The 24,998-nt window shown below is 44.7% G+C and overlaps 2 protein-coding genes across 2 annotated transcripts; one reads left to right on the forward strand and one right to left on the reverse strand.

The window, feature by feature from the left end:
• The first annotated feature begins 117 nt into the window (after nt 1-117).
• Nucleotides 118-6,261, forward strand: tmem30c (transmembrane protein 30C). The gene is made up of 7 exons (XM_077001425.1): nt 118-642; nt 1,390-1,503; nt 2,522-2,629; nt 2,869-2,959; nt 3,061-3,204; nt 3,283-3,495; nt 3,746-6,261. Exons 1-7 carry the CDS (start codon nt 445-447, stop codon nt 3,931-3,933), a joined length of 1,056 nt encoding a protein of 351 aa, XP_076857540.1. The 5' UTR covers nt 118-444; the 3' UTR covers nt 3,934-6,261.
• Nucleotides 5,736-17,952, reverse strand: dcbld2 (discoidin, CUB and LCCL domain containing 2). Its single transcript, XM_077001410.1, has 15 exons — nt 17,561-17,952; nt 16,005-16,229; nt 14,004-14,141; nt 11,628-11,679; nt 11,463-11,535; nt 10,284-10,417; nt 10,056-10,096; nt 9,633-9,848; nt 9,432-9,556; nt 8,835-8,982; nt 8,618-8,734; nt 8,227-8,320; nt 7,860-7,906; nt 7,479-7,592; nt 5,736-7,364 (listed from the first exon to the last, which is right to left on the reverse strand). Exons 1-15 carry the CDS (start codon nt 17,667-17,669, stop codon nt 6,991-6,993), a joined length of 2,007 nt encoding a protein of 668 aa, XP_076857525.1. The 5' UTR covers nt 17,670-17,952; the 3' UTR covers nt 5,736-6,990.
• Between the last annotated feature and the right edge of the window lie 7,046 nt (nt 17,953-24,998).

A 24,998-nucleotide genomic window follows, 5' to 3' on the forward strand; every position in this document is an offset into this window, starting at 1 on the left:
TGGTCCAGATCTAAAAATAAACTCATCTGATTGTACAACGGATGTCTGTTTCCCTTATCCGAGAAGAATACCTACTATAAAGTGATGAGCGTACAGTTGTTATACTTGGAAGGGAAAATCTGAGTTATCCATCCATACATGAGCACATGTGCAGCTGAACATACAATGGCAAGCTGTAGGAAAAGAGCTTTATAAACCAGAAAAGGAATATTTGGTGCACATAGATAAATCCAGTGGTCTGAGCTGGAGGAGGAGTGTGTGTGTGTGTGTGTGGCAGGGTTTCATTAATAAGTAACAAAGGCTTGTACCAAAGTTCACACACCTGCACAGGCTCCTGGGAAAACCCTTCAGATGAGACGATCTAGAGAGGCAGTTCCATTGTGTTTTTTTGTTGAACACCTTGCATTGTTTAGCTGACAGGTTCGTGGGCAAGGCTGCGTGTTGATGGCTAAGAAGCAGGTGGCCACGGGGCCGTTTGCTAGAAGGCCTGATAATTCGGCGTTTAAACAGCAGAGGCTGCCGGCCTGGTATCCCTTCCTGACACCACACACCGTGCTGCCCGTCTTCTACGGGCTCTCGCTCGTCTGTGTGCTTCTGGGAATCTGGCTGCTCATTACCGTTCAGAACACGTATCAGCTGAAGGTGAGTGTGTGTGTGTGTCCGTTTGCAAGCATGTTAAATTACTGATGTATAATGCGTGCCAGTCATGTTTGTTCTGTCAGGAAGTAGGCCTTTAAAAGTTACATACAGTAACATGTCTGTAGACTGCAAACTTATTATTTTTACCCAATACCTAAATCAATAGTTCGCATGTCGTCATTAGCTGTGTGGTGCGTGACGTGTTCCGCAGTTACACACACACAGTGACGTGTTCCACAGTCGGTTTACGTGAATCCGGGGTCAGACTACACGAATTCAGTCCGATTTTAGCATGCCGACAAATGTCCAGTATGTCCACGGTCCATTTACGAGCGTCCAGGACGCAGAACGATTCTTGTAGTGTCACATAATTGAAGAACAACAATGACTGGCATCTAACACCCACAACAGCCTGGCGAAAAGTCTAGCATGTTAGATATTTTAAGCATTTTGTCGCCTGGTCTGACAATTTATACAACCGTGTTATTCCTTGACTTTGACCAATAGGGATGGCGCAAATAACATAAACATGGCAAATACATATAAAGGAAGGCTAGTTCTGTTCATATCAGTTACAGTGATGGTAAAAACACTGTATTGAAACATAGTCTCATAAATACAGTTCTCAAAACCCAACCCCCCACCTCCTGTTTACATACAGCGAACCCGACAGCTGTTATTCGTTGTAGAACATTATTCGTCCTCTCCAGCTCTCTTTGGTTTTCTTGTTACCCCTTCTTGTTACCCCAGGTTGACTATACAAATGGCTCATGCAACAAGTGCTTTGAGATGCGCAAGTATCCCACCAACGCGACGGAGAACTGCGTCTGTACCGTCAGCTTCGTCCTTCCAAAGGCCTTCCCGGTATGTCTGTGTGCGCATGCTCGCGTTATGGCTGGGGAGATAAGATTCTATGATTAGGCAAGGGCATCTTAAATCCTCATACTTCCAAGGTCCAAGGCTTCCAGATTAGCTACCAAGTTTAATGCTTCTGTCTTTCTTAAAACTCAAATTTTCTATTGTCTTCTGTGGTGATTTTAGAAATAAAAACACCAATAACCTTACAATTACTGAAATTAAAATACCCAGTTAATAAGTGGTATGTTACAATTTTATTTTTTATCTGAACAGTGGCAATATGTGGGGTTTTATACAAACAATTATGAAGAGTAAATCTTGAAAAATGTGTTTTCTAGCAATAAATATGCTATTTAGGAATGTTAAATAGGTCTACTTATGAAATCCCCCTATGTGGCTATGCAACCCTACAAAAACACACCAATTTCACACTCACTCACATTCGTAAAATGCTTGTGTATTGACTCACAAGTCTCAAATCCAGTCCTTCCATTTGCCATGAGGACTTATGCACAGATAGGTATTTATTTTAGTGGTCAGAGACAGTCACACCTGTTCAGTACTTTTATGGAGTGCATTTCAGCAGAAAATTGGCAAGTGCACGAATGTTTCAAAAGAAAACAAAAATGACAATAACTTGGTGCTCCTGGCAACATAGTCCTCGCTCTTCTGAATTGTACAATAAGTACCATCAAGAGGAAAATAGCACAGGTACCACAATGCACCACAATAAATATGATTCTGTGTGTGTGTCTTACAACACTGATGCTCGACACACGAGGATTTAAACTTCCACAGTATGGCTGGAATAAAACAAGTTAATATTATTAGCTCACTGTGTCTTGTGCTCAACTATACACCCTTGGAGCACCACACCATGTTTTATGCCAAGCGTCATGAGTTTGCTGTCACACTGTTTGCCCTGTTTGTAGCTGTGATCCACTCTCTTATCCTCTGGTACCAGCCCAGTCCTACTGGGATCAGGAGACAACATGCGTGATGTTGTGCTGTCTCTCTCTCTCAGGGGGATGTCTTCTTCTACTACGGCCTGATTAATTTTCACCAGAACCTGCGCAGGTACATGGCCTCCCGTGACGACGCCCAGCTGGTTGGGAGGAAAACGAGCTTGAAGGTGCTCTCCGTCTCCTCATCCCTCCTGCCATCTCTCTCCACCTCTGCCTCTTTGTCTCCCTCCATCCTTTCTCTTCCTGCACAGAAATGCACCCGGGACCTGGATTCCAGGCCCCATGAGTCTTGAGTTTGAGCCTGGGCCTCCTGCCTCTCTCAGCGTCCCTCTCACTCCCCGGGTTGGGCCGTGTTTGTTAATGCCACCATAAGATTGATTGCTTTGGCGTGTCATGTCTCCTGCAGGCCCCCAGCACGTACTGCGACCCATTTGCTTACTCCGACACAGGTCTGCCTGCTGCTCCCTGCGGCGCTGTTGCTAACAGCAAGTTCAACGGTGAGGCTTGTTTTTTTTTTAGTACGACAATACAACCTGCTGGTTTTATTTTGAAAAGTTTGGGGCTCAGGTTTGTGTGTTTTATTTGTTTTGTATCCCAGACTCATTTAGATTGGTGCATCATCCTTTGGATGGGCCTGCGGTGCCTATTCCACTCCACAGGAAGGGCATCGCCTGGTACACAGACAAAAACATCAAGTTTCACAACCCTCCAACAAACACAACAATACAGGGGGCCTTCCAAGGTGTGTGACTACACACGCAACGTCTCACACATGCACAACTACACAACACACAAACCTTTGTTGTGGCTTTGGCTTCAGGTACAGCGCCACCATTGTACTGGCAGAAACCAGTGTACAATCTGGACCCTGTTGATCCCAACAACAACGGCTTCATCAACGATGACCTGATCGTGTGGATGAGGGCAGCAGCCTTCCCCAACTTCAAAAAGCTCTATGGCATTCTCAACCGTGGCCACGCCTTGTTCTCACGCGGCCTGCCCGCCGGCAACTACAGCATCGACATCGCATATAGTATCCTCCTTACACTTGAAGTCCATCCCGCGCAGATAAGAACAATTCTGTTGGGTTAAGCAGGCAGGAAAACATCTTTATTGGTTCATGATTGTTGTGGGCGTTGTCGGTCTAGGCGGTGAATTAATGACAATAGTACTAATGAAATACGTCAACATTGTAGCTAGTTACGTTCAGACAAAATTATTGAGTGTAAATCTGGTTGTGCCTCACAACAGAAGCTAGACCGATCCTTGACTTGTGACTCCAGACTTCCCCGTTCAATACTTCCAGGGCAGGAAGGAAGTGGTGGTTTCCACAGTGACCTGGTTTGGTGGCCAGAACTACTTCTTGCCCATTGCGTACCTGGTGAGCAGTGGGGTGATCTTCACAGCGGCCATCATTCTCACCGTGGTCTATGTGAAGGTGGGCCGGGACGGAAAGAACATGGAGGAGTAAGACAGCGTAAGAGGAGGTAGAGGGATGATGGCGTGTTCTAAAAATGACTATACGATCACGGAGAGGCATACAGCGAGCAAAAACGAAAATCCCATTTTCAGTTCTACAACACACCACTGTTAGCCCTGGAGGAAGTGGACATATATTGTGTCAGTGCATTAACTTCTGGGTCCAGAAGTGTCCAGGAGTTAAAGCTGACCATGCAGATATCAACGCTTCTCACCACTGCCCGCGGTTGACGTGTGGATGCTCCTCTCTTCAAGGCTTGGGCTTGAGTCCATCCCAAAGCTGATAAATGGAATTGATTGGGAGACTGTGTTGGCCAGTTCATTAACTTCATTTCACCCGAATGTTCTGCAAAGCATTCCTGAAATGTTCTTGCAATGTTAAGTAACATTATCTTAATGAAAGTAACCATTCTTTTAGGTGTACGTGCTGGCCTTGAATGGATGAATCTGGTCTCCTGTCTTGTTAAAGTATACCCAGGATTTAAGGTGTCGATGTATACCCAGGAATTAAGGTGCCCATATTTGTCAGCTTGATGTTAAACCATTACACCTCTACCACCAGTCTGTGTGGTTGTTATCATTCATGAAGAGGACTATTGCCTTCTGTTGTTTATGCTGCAGTAAGTCTACCATTAAGGTGGTGCAATTAGATCTACGATCCATCAGACCACACAGTCCAGTGGTGATGTGTGTCACTGCAAACACCTTTGGCAGTTAACTGTATATAGAGCAGGTAACCTTTATGGTCCTGTACTGTTGAACACTCCAATGGCTCCAGCATTTGGCCATCAAAGCCACCTCCCAAATGCAAACATGATGCTGAGATGTCTTGTATGCTGGTCCTTTCACTAGAAACCTCTGACACTCTCTTAGTCTAGTTTTCTATCTGAATCTAGCATCATAATGTGAACTGATGAGGTGTTAAAAAGAAGTGTACATTTTTCTTTCTAAATGTAGAACATATGTTGGTGAATGATGACATTTGCACCCATGAATGCACACGACCTATCCATTGAGTGATTTGCCACTGTTCCAGATCATAAACCGGCAATATCAGACCAGGAAAACCAGTGTAACTTTTGTAATTTTACTTTTCTCCAGCAGAGGTCAGCATGATCGCCCAACTCAGTAAACCATGAAATATACTTGCCAAGATTTTGATCTACAAGATGTATGGTTTTTAAATTGCTCGTTTATAAACTACTGGAGGGACTGAACAACATGCTGAACATGAGTAATTTATCTATGTGAACAGCCCACATGCGTGAGCATATTTGTACAGGACATACTGTAGACTATACAGACTAGATATTTTTTGATTCTAAACAAATTGTTATGCCAGGATTGTACAACATATTCTCGGAAGCCAGGATCTGACATGATATTTTTATTAAAACTTCAATTTGCCATTTAAAGTCTTTTATCTATACAGTAATTCTACAGTACCAACCATAATTCAGAAAACCATTTACAGTGAATAGCACACATATACACAGTCTAAAATTATGCACGCACACACATACATACTCGCACTCAGTCACTCACTCATGAATACAGTGCACAAAAACATACATAGATATGGACACAGAGTTCAGACCCACCTAACATCAATAAAATCAGAGTTTGTGAAACACAGTAGCACACAGACCAAACACACACTCTAAAAAGTTCACCATTTCAGAAGCTTAGTGAGAGAGATTGCTCTGCTCTCATTAATCTGAACACTTAGTACCGCAAAAGGCTTTTAACTCTCTTCTAACTACACACTTACTATGTCATGTTGAGATATGGTGATTGTAGCCTTAGGTGTTCCCAGTTTTTTTTTATCACACTTTTATGACATTTTGGTCAACATGCACAAACCTCATTACAAGGTAATATTGTTTTTTCTAATATAAGAATATTATATTGTTGATTGATTATGCTGGATGGCCGATTGACATTATCTGAGACCAAAGCGCAATGTAATTTATTTAAAGACATCAGTGGGTTCAATCAGGCGAGTCCGTCGACATCTTGGCGTACTATTTAAAAACCAGCACGAAAGTGTCACATTTGGCAAGACATCCCACGGCAACAGTGTATCTATGACAACAGTGCAGTCATGAGTGCTGCGTAGCTTAGCTACGGTCTGCTAGTGGTTTGGGCACTCTGCATCGCTGACATATCTCAGCAGGAAAGGGAAAAAACTTGAATAAATATGAAATATTATCTGTTAACAGTGACACAGCTTTCCTCTTTGTAATGTGTGTAAAAGCATAATACAGAAATCTGCTTTTGAACTGACAAGGACCAGAATTCTTCCCCAGAGTTCCCATAATACTGATGAAAAATTATTTGTACCGTTATCCATCTTGTAACAAATACACAGCTTGAATAGTCTGTTTGTCATACAGGTTCAATTGGGGATGAACAGCAAACTGTGATGGTTGATAAAAATGCTATTGGCATTTTCAGATATAGAGCTAACCAGAAGTGACTAGCTGACAATTTGGGCTAAATCCTGCTGTGTATTACTGCGCAGGTCGTAGGAAGGGGACAGGTTTCTAAAAACTTACAGGACAACCTGCATATAGTAATCAGTTCACCTGTGGTACATGAGATTGAAGACAGTGTGAAGCATCCCATGGACATGCTGTTGCTCATTTTTACCCAAACACGGTGAAGAATTAACAGAAAAATCTAAGTAAATGTATGAACTCTCAGCATTAATGGAAAATGTGTAGGGACTCACAGTTTAATGACAAGTCACATATCTAGACACACACACACACACACACCAACACAGATCCACACATTTACATCCCTTAAAACAGTAGTGTAGAGGTCTCCCTGCCCGACACTCTTGCAGACATTCCCGTGTGTTATTTCAGTGATAGGACTGGTATGGCGTGCTATTTGAAGAGACCAGAACAATGACGTTTGCTCATACAGCTATAAAGTCAAACATGCACTCACACATGTCACACGTGTCTGCATTTCAGTTCAGGACGGTGGTCTTCCTTTGGGTCAAAGTTTAGCTCAGTTTTGGGCACTTTGCTCTGATTGGTCAGTCTATTTCTTGGCACGGTGTATTGCTGGAATTCTGAGGCACCTGGTATAACTGCCCCTCTGCGGGTTCAGCTTGGTCTGTCATGTTTTTGGGCGTGTCATACATGGACCTCCCTGATTGGTCACTGTCTGTTTGGGCCACTAAACCGTGGCCACAGAAGGGCAGAGTGCCTCCTGATTGGTGATTGGCTCTGTCAATCATGATGGGAATGGCATACTCAGCTCCGGAAGCAGGAAGTGGTTCAGCATAGGCATGGTACTGTTCAGGGGTCAAGGGTGCATCGTACTCAGGGTCAGCTCCCTCCTCAGGCTTAAATGTTGACCTTTGACCCAGAGAGGTCATGGTACCACTTACAAGCGGCTGAGCATATTCTGAGGAGACAGGTTTGAGATATTTATCATGAACAGGATAAAAATATCAGCCAATGATAAATGATAGACTGTACATGTATGTGTGTGTGTGTGTGTGTGTGTGTGTGTGTGTACCTGCAGGCTCCACTCGTGGTCTCTGGTGGTCAGTTCGCGCAGAAGAGCTGTAACGCACACATTCCTCCCCATCTGACTTAGAGGGCAACAGCTGCTTCATGCTCTTCCACCATACTAGAACACACACACACACACACACACACACACACACACACGCACACACACACACACACACACACGCACACACACACACACACACACACACACATACACGCACACACACACACACACACACACACACACACACACACACACACACACACACACACACACACACACACACACACACACACACACACACACACACACACGCAATCTAGTCAGAAAAAAATATCCACATATCTTCACTAATAGTGACATTTCGGCCAAAGTGGTGTGTACCTGTGCGGTCCCAGTGCGGAAGGTCGTACGTCGCTTCAGGGATTTTCCTAAAGCAAAACACAGTGGATCAACAGGAGCGTTACACGTGTCTTCTACACATTATTATCTCACGTAATGTAGATGATGCGTATGTGCTGTATGATCTGCTAAGGGCAGAATCCTCCTGGTAAATCAGATGTCCCCCTTTTTCAGTAACAGCTTGTCTCAGACTTGTTTTTACAGCTTGGGACAGGGTGCAAGTTCTACGCTTGGCCCTCACTTGTGAATCTTTCCACAACCCCTGTGCCCTGTCAGACTTGTTACTCCTGTCAGATAGAGCTGTTGGTTTGGCCTGCCCCGACGGGACTGTGGTGTGTGTGGTTCAGACCTGCTTCTCCAGAGCCACGTGCACACCACCGCCAACACAGGAGCCGTGAGCACCACCACCAGCACGGGTACCAACACGGCCACCAGCGCCACCTCTGGAACCAGCACACAACACAACACCACATGACACACGGGGTTAACATCGGGCAGTTTGGACATGACCCACTGTGCGGACGCGTCCCCCAAAAGCAAATGGCAGTCAGAGAGGTAAAGGTTAACCCTAACCTTAGGTTATGATGGAAACTTAAAAAGGCATTTTGTGGTAACGGATATACGTTTCATTAATGTGGCATTCCAAAGCTTCAAGCGAATTTCCCAGAAGTAAGAATGAATGTGATATGAAATTATCACAGGACTGCACAATATAAAACACAATGCTTTTTTTTTCTCACCGGTATGAGTGTGCGGGGGCACGGTGACGTTCTGAACATCTGACGCGTGTGTAGTCCGTTCCTGGGGTGGAGGGGTAGTAATTCTTTTGGGGGGAGGGTAAATTATTCGTGTCCTCACTGGCCAACAGAAGGAAAGAAACAGACTTTCATAAAGCTGATCGTTCAACAATGATGCCTTATTTGATTGCTGACTTTATTTGCACGTGATTGGTCTTACCTGTGTGTAATTGACAGCCAAGCAGCTCCATTTTGAGGGAAATCCTCTGGTTCCACTGGGCGGGGCTTATTTTGATAAACCGTGCTTCAATTGGAGGAATGAAGTTGTTACGCACTTCCTGAAGATAGTTCGTATTTCCTTGGAAAACCTATCAGTTTAATACAGTCATGGTTTGCAACAAAAAGTGAATTCATAGCAGGTGTTGAAGCAGAGGGCATTTTTAATTTTTTTTGTGTGTTCTTACAACAGAGTCAATAAATCCGGATTGAGAAATTGAAGTTTACATTTATTTGCTCAATGCACTCAGTTTATTGTCAGCATCAAGTTAGTGTTATCAGGCCCTTCACAACGCAGTACTGTATCACTGACAGAACAGGGGTTTACAGCCTTCTGCTTAATTGCAACCAATCAATGAGCTCCTCGTTAAGTTTTCAACCAATCAATAGCCATTCATTATTAATGACCAGCAAGTGCATTTAAATGGCTGGGCTCTTAAAGCCTATCTACTACTTGCCACAACACCCAGACTGTAAATTTTCATAATTGCCAAAAAACCTAGAGTGAGATGAGATGTCATTATGTACATGTCCTACATACCTTGTCTTGATTTGAGCCCACTTCCTGATAAGCTTTCCAGTCCTGTCCATCATTGCTATAGTGCACACGATAGGTAGAAACATAATATTGGTGCTCAGGTAGGGTGGAGCCAGAGGTGATGATTCCTGAATAAGGGAGTGGACTGGTTACTAGCATCCATCACTGAAAGACTCTCTACCTCGTCTTTTCTCGATTTCCTACCTGTTATTTTTTTCTCTCTCTTCAGATCCACCTGGATCCACTGTTGTGTGTCACTGTGGGCCGCCACCCACGGGAGACCCGCCCGCTTCAGCCTAGCCCCTGAGGCCGCCCACACAGACGGTTCGTCTCCTTGACGGCCCCACTCCCACACAGAGGAGGTGGAGATTTGAGAATCGCCGACCACGCCCGACTCCAGACCCAATGTACCGTAGCAGCCTGGTGAAGGAAGTAGAAGCAATCTCCTTAAGCGTGATTTAGAGAGCAAACGTCTATCTGACCTCTTCATCTCTTCACTGAGAGGACAAGACACCATTAGTCATTCTCTAATGCATGCTTAAAAGGCAGGTCTGAAGTGATAGTCATTCAGTAGTCCTAATTAAACTCTGTGGTAAGTCTTCCATTTGATTCTGTAGGCAGACTTACCGCTGGTTTTAAAAGTGAAGAGACTCGGAGAGAGGTTCCCTCTTAGGGAAGAGAGAAACGTAGATCAATTACTCGTCCTCTACAGTATTAATGCAGATGGCCCCCGAGGACAAAAAGCAGGAAAGTAAATAATGCATCGAGAACACGCTAACACAGGTCAGTCTGTGAGGGAAAACGACGGTGGAAAGGGCGGAGGAGAGAGCAGGCAGTCGAGCGGCGGTTACTTACGCCACAGAGGTGACGTTGTTGGCCAGTGTGCTGTCGTAGTGTGGGATTCCTGTACTGCTCACCACACTGACCTTACCCCCCAGAGTGTCTGACACCACTCCTGCATGGATGGCAGCCAGACATAATGCAGAGGACTAGAGAGACACAGACACAGAGAGACCGAGATGACCGAGACAGAAAAAATGAGCCATAAACCACAAGAGATGACTCGGCTTATGATGTCACATCCTGGGTGCAATGGAATGCTGACAATATTGTTGTTGTGATATACTGTCGTGAAGCTGAAACGTGTGTCCTCACTTCAATCGTTCCACAGAGTTCAGATATAATTACAGAGACACATACCCAAACACTGACAGAGAAATGCAGAGGGAAACACACACACACACACACACACACACACACACACACACACACACACACACACACACACACACACACACACACACACACACACACAGAGGTACTACCAGACTTGTATTGGAACTATGAGACCAGCCTCTTCTGTTTTCTCCCTCGACCACAGACTGACCACAAACACCAGGCAAACTCTCAACACACACACACACACACCACAAACACACACCACTTCCTACTGGCAAAATAAAAACACCACCAGCTTGAGCCGCTTTGTACTTTGCGTATATGTACGTGTACACACATACACCCTGATTCTTACACCAAGTGCATATTTGTACATTGAACATACATGCATGTATGTGGGGCCCTCAGGGCTGTACAGGGTGTTGGTGAACTCTACAGAAAGGCTTAATTCTGCTGTCAGCTGGTCTGTATTACAAAACTGTTCAGCCAAATACTGACCTAACATCTCCCATAGAGACTCTCACTTACACAGTACAGATATACACCCCACTCACACACACACAGCACAGCAATGTGAAGTCAAAACTCACCCTCCCCCACACTAAGAAGCCCTAAATTCACTAAATTAATTATTTCAGCAAACACAGTCAAAGCTCCAGATTTAACATTTCATACAGCCCCTTGAGAATGACCAGCCACGCCTGTAATGAGGTCATCAGCATGGGACCATTAATGATCTAGCATGCAGCCAAGACAGCATGAGGTCATCATTCAGAGACAGTGAGAAAGGGTGAAACAGATGGAATCAAAGAGCTTTTGTCACAATAAGCCGTGTGTGTGTGTGTGTGAACTTACATCTCTGTAGCCATGGGGTATGGTTCCAGACACCTCTCCAAAGTCAGTCAGACACCCCGCGGGACAGAACTTACTAAAAAAAAAGAGAGAGAATGATTTGCACATGCCGCTACACACATGAGCCCCGTCTCGCATGTAGGCGTGCACGTATTTCACAGCATGTACCTGAACTCGGCTGCAGTGAAGTCGGTTCCCTTCTCTAAACAGGTGATCAAATCTGCAGAGGAGAGACAGAAATCACACCTTTCACAGGCCTCAACGCCAGCATGCAAAGAAAATGGCGTCTTCTGCTCCCTGATACCAGTGTTCAGTCCATTGCCATGGTGATGGTATCGATCTGTGCACAAGTAAAGCCGTGTGTGTGTGCGTGTGATAACTTGTGGTTTCTAGCCAGCGTAAAAAGCTTACAAGCTGCAGTGAACATCTTTGCCTCTGCTCTCTCTGGAGGGCAGGACCAGTATATTGGGTTTCAAAAAGGGGATGTAGATAAAAGCCTTGAACAGAATTAAAAGATCAATACAAACAGCCACAGAAAGACAGTGTGTAAGTGTGTGTGTATGTATGTGTGTTACTGTGTGTCTATGGGTGTGGTGCGCGTGTGTGACAGGAAGGTAAGATGTATCTTGTGGTAGTGAGTGGTATCATATTGTCCATTACTCAAACCCACAAGCCTGGCACTGTCTGCTCCTCTGCTACTGATTCATCACAGAAAGAGGATCTCTCTCTCTCAGTTGGACACACACACACACACACACACACACACACACAGAATCACTCCCTGAATTGACTCCAACCAAGAAAGCAACAGGGAAAGCAGGACAGCCATACACACACACACACACACACACACACACACACACACAAGCATGCCACCACCCCCAGCACAGCTGCTGGAATTCCAAGGATGTGAACGTTCAGGATGTACCATGCTTCCCAAAGCCCCTTATCAAACCTGCGTGTGCAAGGTCTGTCCAAAATTCATAAAAGGGCAAAACATATCCTCTTTATAACAGCTAAAAACCCACGACCGTACAGACAGCAGTGAAATAAAAAAGCCTTTAGCTTTCTCCATTTAGAGTTAATCAAAGTCGAAATGTCAGTGTACAGCAACGTACAGACATGAAGAACACACACACAGACACACGCACACAGCCATATTCTATATCTGCTCACAAAATAACTTCAGCGAAATGATTCTTGACCTCTGCAACTTGGAAGTATGCTTGGCAACCTGCAGCTGACATCACTTCCTCCACATTTGACAACATGTGTATTTATTCCACCCCCTTGCGTCGCCCTGCACTCTAACTTAAGGCCAAACTGATAGAGTGTCACAGGCACACCCACCTCGAGAGACAGGGAACTAAAAGCAGGTTTTCTTCCCCTCCACACACACACATGACGGGACACCGGGCTCCACGTCTGCAGGGCTGACATCTAGCACCTTCTATCAAATAAGTGATAAGCGGTTATAGCTTAAAGCTACAGCGTCACCGCAGTCTCTGACATTCTGTCTCACTTTTTCTCTCCTTTCTCTCGTTCCCGTAATCAGTCTCACATGAGGCCCCGCCCTCTAATCTGTACAACCACACAAAGAAGTTGTCATGGAAACTCCTACGTGAGCCCCGTGAGAGGTACAGTCTCGGGCTTATGCAAGCAAACACACACACACACACACACACACACACACACACAAAACACAGCGCAATAACTCTAAAGATCCATGCCAATAGACTTTACTTCCAGTTGAACAACCCATAAACTAAAATGTAGTTGTAGTTTATGACCAGTCATTTGCATATTATTTGTACTACACAAAGAGTTCTGTCTTCATGTAGGATGTTTTAGTGTTTGTGCCACTTAGTAAGAAAAACTGCTTTGAACGCTTAAAATTGACACCCAAACCTAACTTTATAAACACAGCATACTCATACAAATAGCATTTATACAATAAATGACCATTCTTTTAAATTTTTTATTACGATGTTATAGAATAGCTATGCACAATCAGTTACTCCAAAAGTACAGAAAAACTGATGAGGATTTATCCTGAATAAGTGGGGATCTACTCTGAAGACGTGAGGATCTAGTCTGAAGAAGTGGGGATCTACTCTGAAGAAGTGTGGATCTACTCCAAAGACATGATGATCTAGTCTGAAGAAGTGTGGATCTACTCTGAAGATGTGAGAATCTAGTCTGAAGATGTGAGGATCTAGTCTGAAGATGTGGAGATCTACTCTGAAGAAGTGGATATCTAGTCTGAAGAAGTGGAGATCTACTCTGAAGAAGTGGGGATCTACTCTGAAGACGTGAGGATCTACTCTGAAGAAGTGGGGATCTACTCTGAAGAAGTGGGGATCTAGTCCGAAGAAGTGGGGATCTAGTCCGAAGAAGTGGAGATCTACTCTGAGGAAGTGGGGATCTACTCTGAAGAAGTGGAGATCTACTCTGAGGAAGTGGGGATCTACACTGAAGACGTGAGGATCTACTCTGAAGGAGGATGTAGCCAGGTGTGTAGGGTGTAGAGGGCGGAGCTGTTACCTGGCTGCTCACTGCTAGCGTAGGAGAGGAAGAACCCACGCCCGTGGCTGTGTGGCCCACTCATGAACTGCACCGTCACCTGGTGGCTGGCGGCCTCCACCACCCTGGGCCCACTCACATCTCCATGGCAGAGTTTCACTGTGTGGGGGGGCAAGAGTGGACCAGCGCTCGTTATTAGGTGTGGTGTAGCCTACTGAAGTGGTTCACACAAGCTTAAATGTGTTACTGCTAATTTAGAACAAACGTCCAGCCTGGTGAAGTGAATGTCTGTGATTATGAGCCTGAGGTAAAACGAAATGGCAGGCAGAGCTCGACAGCACAGAACACCATAAGGTAACGCCCCACCTGCCCCATGGGGTAACGCCCCACCTGCCCCATGGGGTAACGCCCCACCTGCTAACAGCAACACCCAACAACAGCAGTGTATAAACTGTGCTCAAACTAGCCCAGCTGTTATCATGTAACCTGTTCAAACTAACCTGGCTGTTCTCACATGAGCAAGCTGAAGTATTTTCAGGCTGAATTTGTGATGGAATTGGATCAGTTTAAAAACATGTTCACTGAAATCCGAAACACGGTTTCATTATCAGAATGCTCCTTAAAAAGAACACGATGCTACACTTCTACTAAACATGACACAGCCAATGTACTCACGACCAACAGAGATAAAATATCTAACTCTGCTCTTTTGTCATATGCTAAAACATAGTGGTGAACTCTGGATGTAGCTTAAAGACCAGCCTGCATTACTTTGATTCATGTTTGTGGGAGCATGTGAATGTTGTGCCTGATTAAAACACCCACTGGGGGCTGAAGGCGATATCAGTACTACAGGGGCCACAGGGGCTATATCGGCGATATCAAGAGTACAGGGGCTATATCGGCGATATCAGGACTACAGAAGCTATATCAGCAATATCAGGACTAAAGGGGCTATATCGGCGATATCAGGACTAAAGGGGCTAAATCAGCGATATCAGGGCTACAGGAGCTATATCAGTGATATCAGGACTACAGGGGATATATCGGCGATATCAGGACTACAGGGGCTATATCGGCGATATCAGGACTACTGGGGCTATATCGGCAATATCAGTATCGGTGATATCGGAACTACAGGGGCTATATCGGTGATATCAGAACTACAGGGGCTATATCGGTGATATCGGAACTACAGGGGCTATATCGGTGATATCAGGGCTACAGGGGCTATATCGGTGAAATCAGAACTACAGGGGCTCTATCGGTGATATTAGGGCTACAGGGGCTATATCGGTGATATCAGAACTACAGGGGCTGTATCGGTGATATCAGAACTACAGGGGCTATATCTGCGATATCAGAACTACAGGGGCTATATCGGCGATATCAAAACTACAGGGGCTATATCGGTGATATCAGTATTACAGGGGCTATATCGGTGATATCAGGGCTACAGGGGCTATATCGGTGATATCAGGGCTACAGGGGCTATATTGGTGATATCAGAACTACAGGGGCTATATCGGTGATATCAGGGCTACAGGGGCTATATCGGTGATATCAGGGCTACAGGGGCTATATCGGTGATGTCAGGGCTACAGGGGCTATATCGGTGATATCAGAACTACAGGGGCTATATCGGTGATATCAGGGCTACAGGGGCTATATCGGTGATATCAGAACTACAGGGGCTATATCGGTGATATCAGTACTACAGGGGCTACATCGGTGATATTAGAACTACAGGGGCTATATTGGTGATATCAGGGCTACAGGGGCTATACCGGTGATATCAGAACTACAGGGGCTATATCGGTGATATCAGAACTACAGAGGCTATATTGGTGATATCGGGTCCAACGAACCACCCTGCTCCCCTGCCACATGTTAATTCTCATCACTTCTCTCAGTCCTACTTTCTCACGTATGATCTTTGTTCTGTCTGCAAGGTCACAGGTGTAGCAGCCAATGACCACGACTGCAGTGCAAGAGCAGAAGAGTGAAGAACAACTCCCTCACCGATCTCGGTCCGGGCCGCGCCGATCCCGTTGAACAGCCGCAGGTACGACACCTGGCAGTTTTGCGTGTCGATGTCGAGGTCGGCCACACGCAGGATGAGTGTGTGTCCCGCCGTCTCAGTGATCTCCCACTCACACACCGAATGGGTGGGGTAAGAGAGGGGGTAACCCAGGGAGGCCAAGCTGCCGCTGCCCCGGCCGAACACCGTGTGACCACAGCCATCCCCTACAACATACATGGAGGCAATACAAATAGAGTCATAGAAAAAGGGCACAGAGAGACCTGACACACAGAAGTCACAGAAACAGAATTCACAGATGCATTAAAGTGAAGGCAGGAATCACAGAAATAATGCAGAAATATGCATTACAGTGTAGGAGTCAAATGTTTGTTCACTGTAAAAATACTATCTATACCACAGTATAGTAGTATACTTTGAATGCATGAAGATCTGTATTGAGATTGTTGAAGAAACATTGTCATTTTCCCTTAACAGTATGACTTCTAATCAATGATGAGAAAAGATCTGAAATTAAAATTATAGACAATGAAGACAAACTACATTTCTCCATCAGCAGAGTGGTGGGAAATGGATTTTAGCATTAGCTAATGGTGTCATGAGGCCTACATCTGTAGTGACCTTCCAATTAAATTTTACTGCCCGTCTTGTACAGCTGAACGAAGCGATCACACGGTCAAATGTTATTGGAGACATTTACTGCAACATCAGCGCAATGCATTGTTAAGTGGGTATCACGTTTCGGTTTGTGCCGGAGACACACACACACACACACACATACACACACACGCTAGCGAGGTCGCAGCTGATCGCACATCGTTTACACACCGAATCCTCTCGCGCTGTAGTTACGTAACCGGTACTGGACGATCTCCAGAAGCCCAAAGCAAAAACATCCTCACCTACCTTTCAAGGTCTCTGCTCACCACAACACACACAGATACACACTGAAATGCACATGAACACACACTAAGAACCACATGTTCACTTTTTTATTGTACAACTAGAGAATAAACACGCGACATTGTGGATAATCTATTATTGACTTGTGCTTGACATGCAAAATGACTATTTGTTGGGTGGACAGAACCGTTCCGCAATCCAGGGCGAATCTATTACGTTGTTTCCCGTTATCGAACCCAGCCGAACCCCCCCCCCCCCCCCCATCCCGTCCCGTCCCTCCCCCGCTGGGAAGTCGAGCAAATGGTGCGACCCCCTCTTGTGATCACCTGAAACCCCCTTTCACAAAACACACTTCTCCTGCAGGTCCGCGGGACTCTTTGATCCTCCTGGACCTGGTGTCCGGTCCAGCCTCGCAAGAGCTGCCGCTGCTGCATATTTGGGCTAGTGGAGAAAGTGCTGTCGGTCCATGTAAGGTATTCAGCGGAGAGGCACCACGGTGTGACCACTATCTCACCGGAACCGCAACAGTGCGGCGGGCTGGGCGGGCAGCACCGATGCGGGGGTGGACCGTTCCGGGCCCGTTCGAGAAACTTTCACCAACTCCGGGGAAACTCCGCGCGAAGTGCACACGTACCTTTCTGCGCCCGGGAGCCTCTCGCGGAGAGGAGGAGGAGGAGGGTGATGATAAGGACGAAGATCGCAGCCCCTCCGGTTCCTCTCCCCACCATTAGCGATGCATCCATCCCAGCCTGCAGTCCGAATGCATAATGCACACTGCACGAGCGGGCCGGACGGTGAACGTGCGCGAGACAGGCCCGAACCGCGGGCGTCGTTAGTCGCCGTCGGTGATCTCCGTGTCGCTGCCGCTTTACCAGATATTCCGGTGTCCGTCGCAGCTTTTAGCGGCGCTCCGTCAGGTAACGGTTCTCGCTCGTTCTTCAAATCAGACACATCCCCGATCTGTTAAAGGACTTCCTCCACTTCCGCTCCTCCCACCGCACAGCGGCCCCTAGTCGGGGGGGTTGTGGTGGGCCGACCACTCACGGGCTGCCATGCCCTACACACTGATCATAACACACCCTACACACTGATCATAACACCCTACACACTGATCATAACACACCCTACACACTGATTATAACACACCCTACACACTGATCATAACACACCTTAAACACTGATCATAACACACCCCACACACTGATCATAACACACCCTACACACTGATCATAACACACCCTACACACTGATCATAACACCCTACACACTGATTATAACACGCCCTACACACTGATTATAACACGCCCTACACACTGACCATAACACCCTACACACTGATCATAACACACCCTACACACTGATTATAACACACCCTACACACTGATTATAACACACCCTACACACTGATTATAACACGCCCTACACACTGATCATAACACACCCTACACACTGATCATAACACACACTACACACTGATTATAACACACCCTACACACTGATCATAACGCACTCTACACACTGAGTATAACACACCCTACACACTGATCATAACACCCTACACACTGATTATAACACACCCAAGACACTGATCATAACACACCCTACACACTGATCATAACACCCTACACACTGATCATAACACCCTACACACTGATCATAACACACCCTACACACTGATCATAACACACCCAACACACTGATCATAACACACCCTACACACTGATCATAACACACCCTACACACTGATTATAACACACCCTACACACTGATTATAACACGCCCTACACACTGATCATAACACACCCTACACACTGATCATAACACACCTTACACACTGATCATAACACACCCTACACACTGATCATAACACACACTACACACTGATTATAACACACCCTACACACTGATCATAACGCACTCTACACACTGAGTATAACACACCCTACACACTGATCATAACACCCTACACACTGATTATAACACACCCAACACACTGATTATAACACACCCTACACACTGATTATAACACGCCCTACACACTGATTATAACACGCCCTACATACTGACCATAACACCCTGCACACTGATCATAACACCCTACACACTGATTATAACACACCCTACACACTGATCATAACACACCCTACACACTGATTATAACACGCCACACTGATCATAACACCCTACACACTGATCATAACACACCTTACAGACTGATCATAACACACTACACACTGATCATAACAAACACTACACACTGATTATAACACACCCTACACACTGATCATAACACACACTACAAACTGATTATAACACGCCCTACACACTGATCATAACACACCCTACACACTGATCATAACACACCCTACACACTGATTATAACACGCCCTACACACTGATCATAACACACCCTACACACTGATCAACACACCCTACTCACTGATCATAACACACCCTACACACTGATCATAACACCCTACACACTGATCATAAAATCCTACACACTGATCATAACACACCCTACACCCTGATTATAACACACCCTACACACTGATCATAACACACCTTAAACACTGATCATAACACACCCTACACACTGATCATAACACACCCTACACACTGATCATAACACACCCTACACACTGATCATAACACCCTACACACTGATCATAACACACCCTACACACTGATCATAACACCCTAAACACTGATTATAACACACCCTACACACTGATTATAACACACCCTACACACTGATTATAACACGCCCTACACACTGATCATAACACACCCTACACACTGATCATAACACACACTACACACTGATTATAACACACCCTACACACTGATCATAACGCACTCTACACACTGAGTATAACACACCCTACACACTGATCATAACACCCTACACACTGATTATAACACACCCAACACACTGATCATAACACACCCTACACACTGATTATAACACACCCTACACACTGATTATAACACGCCCTACACACTGATTATAACACGCCCTACACACTGACCATAACACCCTGCACACTGATCATAACACCCTACACACTGATTATAACACACCCTACACACTGATTATAACACGCCACACTGATCATAACACCCTACACACTGATCATAACACACCTTACAGACTGATCATAACACACTACACACTGATCATAACACACACTACACACTGATTATAACACACCCTACACACTGATCATAACACACACTACAAACTGATTATAACACGCCCTACACACTGATCATAACACACCCTACACACTGATCATAACACACCCTACACACTGATTATAACACGCCCTACACACTGATCATAACACACCCTACACACTGATCAACACACCCTACTCACTGATCATAACACACCCTACACACTGATCATAACACCCTACACACTGATCATAAAATCCTACACACTGATCATAACACACCCTACACCCTGATTATAACACACCGTACACACTGATCATAACACACCCTACACACTGATCAACACACCCTACTCACTGATCATAACACACCCTACACACTGATCAACACACCCTACACACTGATCATAACACCCTACTCACTGATCATAACACACCCTATACACTGATCATAACACACCCTACACACTGATCATAACACACCCTACACACTGATCATAACACCCTACACACTGATCATAACACCCTACACACTGATCATAACACACCCTACACACTGATCATAACACACCCAACACACTGATCATAACACACCCTACACACTGATCATAACACACCCTACACACTGATTATAACACACCCTACACACTGATTATAACACACCCTACACACTGATTATAACACGCCCTACACACTGATCATAACACACCCTACACACTGATCATAACACACCTTACACACTGATCATAACACACCCTACACACTGATCATAACACACACTACACACTGATTATAACACACCCTACACACTGATCATAACGCACTCTACACACTGAGTATAACACACCCTACACACTGATCATAACACCCTACACACTGATTATAACACACCCAACACAATGATCATAACACACCCTACACACTGATTATAACACACCCTACACACTGATTATAACACGCCCTACACACTGATTATAACACGCCCTACACACTGACCATAACACCCTGCACACTGATCATAACACCCTACACACTGATTATAACACACCCTACACACTGATCATAACACACCCTACACACTGATTATAACACGCCACACTGATCATAACACCCTACACACTGATCATAACACACCTTACAGACTGATCATAACACCCTACACACTGATCATAACACACACTACACACTGATTATAACACACCCTACACACTGATCATAACACACACTACAAACTGATTATAACACGCCCTACACACTGATCATAACACACCCTACACACTGATCATAACACACCCTACACACTGATTATAACACACCCTACACACTGATCATAACACACCTTAAACACTGATCATAACACACCCTACACACTGATCATAACACACCCTACACACTGATCATAACACACCCTACACACTGATCATAACACACCCTACACACTGATCATAACACCCTACACACTGATCATAACACACCCTACACACTGATTATAACACACCCTACACACTGATTATAACACACCATACACACTAATTATAACACGCCCTACACACTGATCATAACACACCCTACACACTGATCATAACACACACTACACACTGATTATAACACAACCTACACACTGATCATAACGCACTCTACACACTGAGTATAACACACCCTACACACTGATCATAACACCCTACACACTGATTATAACACACCCAACACACTGATCATAACACACCCTACACACTGATTATAACACACCCTACACACTGATTATAACACGCCCTACACACTGATTATAACACGCCCTACACACTGACCATAACACCCTGCACACTGATCATAACACCCTACACACTGATTATAACACACCCTACACACTGATCATAACACACCCTACACACTGATTATAACACGCCACACTGATCATAACACCCTACACACTGATCATAACACACCTTACAGACTGATCATAACACCCTACACACTGATCATAACACACACTACACACTGATTATAACACACCCTACACACTGATCATAACACACACTACAAACTGATTATAACACGCCCTACACACTGATCATAACACACCCTACACACTGATCATAACACACCCTACACACTGATTATAACACACCCTACACACTGATCATAACACACCTTAAACACTGATCATAACACACCCTACACACTGATCATAACACACCCTACACACTGATCGTAACACACCCTACACACTGATCATAACACCCTACACACTGATCATAACACACCCTACACACTGATCATAACACCCTACACACTGATCATAACACACCCTACACACTGATCATAACACACACTACAAACTGATTATAACACGCCCTACACACTGATCATAACACACCCTACACACTGATCATAACACACCCTACACACTGATTATAACACACCCTACACACTGATCATAACACACCTTAAACACTGATCATAACACACCCTACACACTGATCATAACACACCCTACACACTGATCATAACACACCCTACACACTGATCATAACACACCCTACACACTGATCATAACACCCTACACACTGATCATAACACACCCTACACACTGATTATAACACACCCTACACACTGATTATAACACACCATACACACTAATTATAACACGCCCTACACACTGATCATAACACACCCTACACACTGATCATAACACACACTACACACTGATTATAACACAACCTACACACTGATCATAACGCACTCTACACACTGAGTATAACACACCCTACACACTGATCATAACACCCTACACACTGATTATAACACACCCAACACACTGATCATAACACACCCTACACACTGATTATAACACACCCTACACACTGATTATAACACGCCCTACACACTGATTATAACACGCCCTACACACTGACCATAACACCCTGCACACTGATCATAACACCCTACACACTGATTATAACACACCCTACACACTGATCATAACACACCCTACACACTGATTATAACACGCCACACTGATCATAACACCCTACACACTGATCATAACACACCTTACAGACTGATCATAACACCCTACACACTGATTATAACACACCCTACACACTGATCATAACACACACTACAAACTGATTATAACACGCCCTACACACTGATCATAACACACCCTACACACTGATCATAACACACCCTACACACTGATTATAACACACCCTACACACTGATCATAACACACCTTAAACACTGATCATAACACACCCTACACACTGATCATAACACACCCTACACACTGATCGTAACACACCCTACACACTGATCATAACACCCTACACACTGATCATAACACACCCTACACACTGATCATAACACCCTACACACTGATCATAACACACCCTACACACTGATTATAACACACCCTACACACTGATTATAACACACCCTACACACTGATTATAACACGCCCTACACACTGATCATAACACACCCTACACACTGATCATAACACACACTACACACTGATTATAACACAACCTACACACTGATCATAACGCACTCTACACACTGAGTATAACACACCCTACACACTGATCATAACACCCTACACACTGATTATAACACACCCAACACACTGATCATAACACACCCTACACACTGATTATAACACACCCTACACACTGATTATAACACGCCCTACACACTGATTATAACACGCCCTACACACTGACCATAACACCCTGCACACTGATCATAACACCCTACACACTGATTATAACACACCCTACACACTGATCATAACACACCCTACACACTGATTATAACACGCCACACTGATCATAACACCCTACACACTGATCATAACACACCTTACAGACTGATCATAACACCCTACACACTGATTATAACACACCCTACACACTGATCATAACACACACTACAAACTGATTATAACACGCCCTACACACTGATCATAACACACCCTACACACTGATCATAACACACCCTACACACTGATTATAACACACCCTACACACTGATCATAACACACCTTAAACACTGATCATAACACACCCTACACACTGATCATAACACACCCTACACACTGATCGTAACACACCCTACACACTGATCATAACACCCTACACACTGATCATAACACACCCTACACACTGATCATAACACCCTACACACTGATCATAACACACCCTACACACTGATTATAACACACCCTACACACTGATTATAACACACCCTACACACTGATTATAACACGCCCTACACACTGATCATAACACACCCTACACACTGATCATAACACACACTACACACTGATTATAACACAACCTACACACTGATCATAACGCACTCTACACACTGAGTATAACACACCCTACACACTGATCATAACACCCTACACACTGATTATAACACACCCAACACACTGATCATAACACACCCTACACACTGATTATAACACACCCTACACACTGATTATAACACGCCCTACACACTGATTATAACACGCCCTACACACTGACCATAACACCCTGCACACTGATCATAACACCCTACACACTGATTATAACACACCCTACACACTGATCATAACACACCCTACACACTGATTATAACACGCCACACTGATCATAACACCCTACACACTGATCATAACACACCTTACAGACTGATCATAACACCCTACACACTGATCATAACACACACTACACACTGATTATAACACACCCTACACACTGATCATAACACACACTACAAACTGATTATAACACGCCCTACACACTGATCATAACACACCCTACACACTGATCATAACACACCCTACACACTGATTATAACACGCCCTACACACTGATCATAACACACCCTACACACTGATCA

Source organism: Brachyhypopomus gauderio, chromosome 4 (assembly GCF_052324685.1).
Source record: "Brachyhypopomus gauderio isolate BG-103 chromosome 4, BGAUD_0.2, whole genome shotgun sequence".
In the NCBI taxonomy this organism is placed as follows: domain Eukaryota; kingdom Metazoa; phylum Chordata; class Actinopteri; order Gymnotiformes; family Hypopomidae; genus Brachyhypopomus; species Brachyhypopomus gauderio.

Excerpts from the sequence above, each read along its gene's own strand:
- tmem30c (XM_077001425.1), top strand. The coding sequence starts at position 445 with ATGGCTAAGAAGCAGGTGGCCACGGGGCCGTTTGCTAGAAGGCCTGAT. Across the intron at positions 2,630-2,868 it reads GGAGGAAAACGAGCTTGAAG|GCCCCCAGCACGTACTGCGA; the intron begins GTGCTCTCCGTC and ends TGTCTCCTGCAG. Across the intron at positions 3,496-3,745 it reads CAGCATCGACATCGCATATA|ACTTCCCCGTTCAATACTTC; the intron begins GTATCCTCCTTA and ends TTGTGACTCCAG.
- dcbld2 (XM_077001410.1), bottom strand. The coding sequence starts at position 17,669 with ATGGATGCATCGCTAATGGTGGGGAGAGGAACCGGAGGGGCTGCGATC. Across the intron at positions 14,142-16,004 it reads CGCGGCCCGGACCGAGATCG|TGAAACTCTGCCATGGAGAT; the intron begins GTGAGGGAGTTG and ends CCCCCCACACAG. Across the intron at positions 9,849-10,055 it reads CTTCACTTTTAAAACCAGCG|GCTGCTACGGTACATTGGGT; the intron begins GTAAGTCTGCCT and ends TTCCTTCACCAG.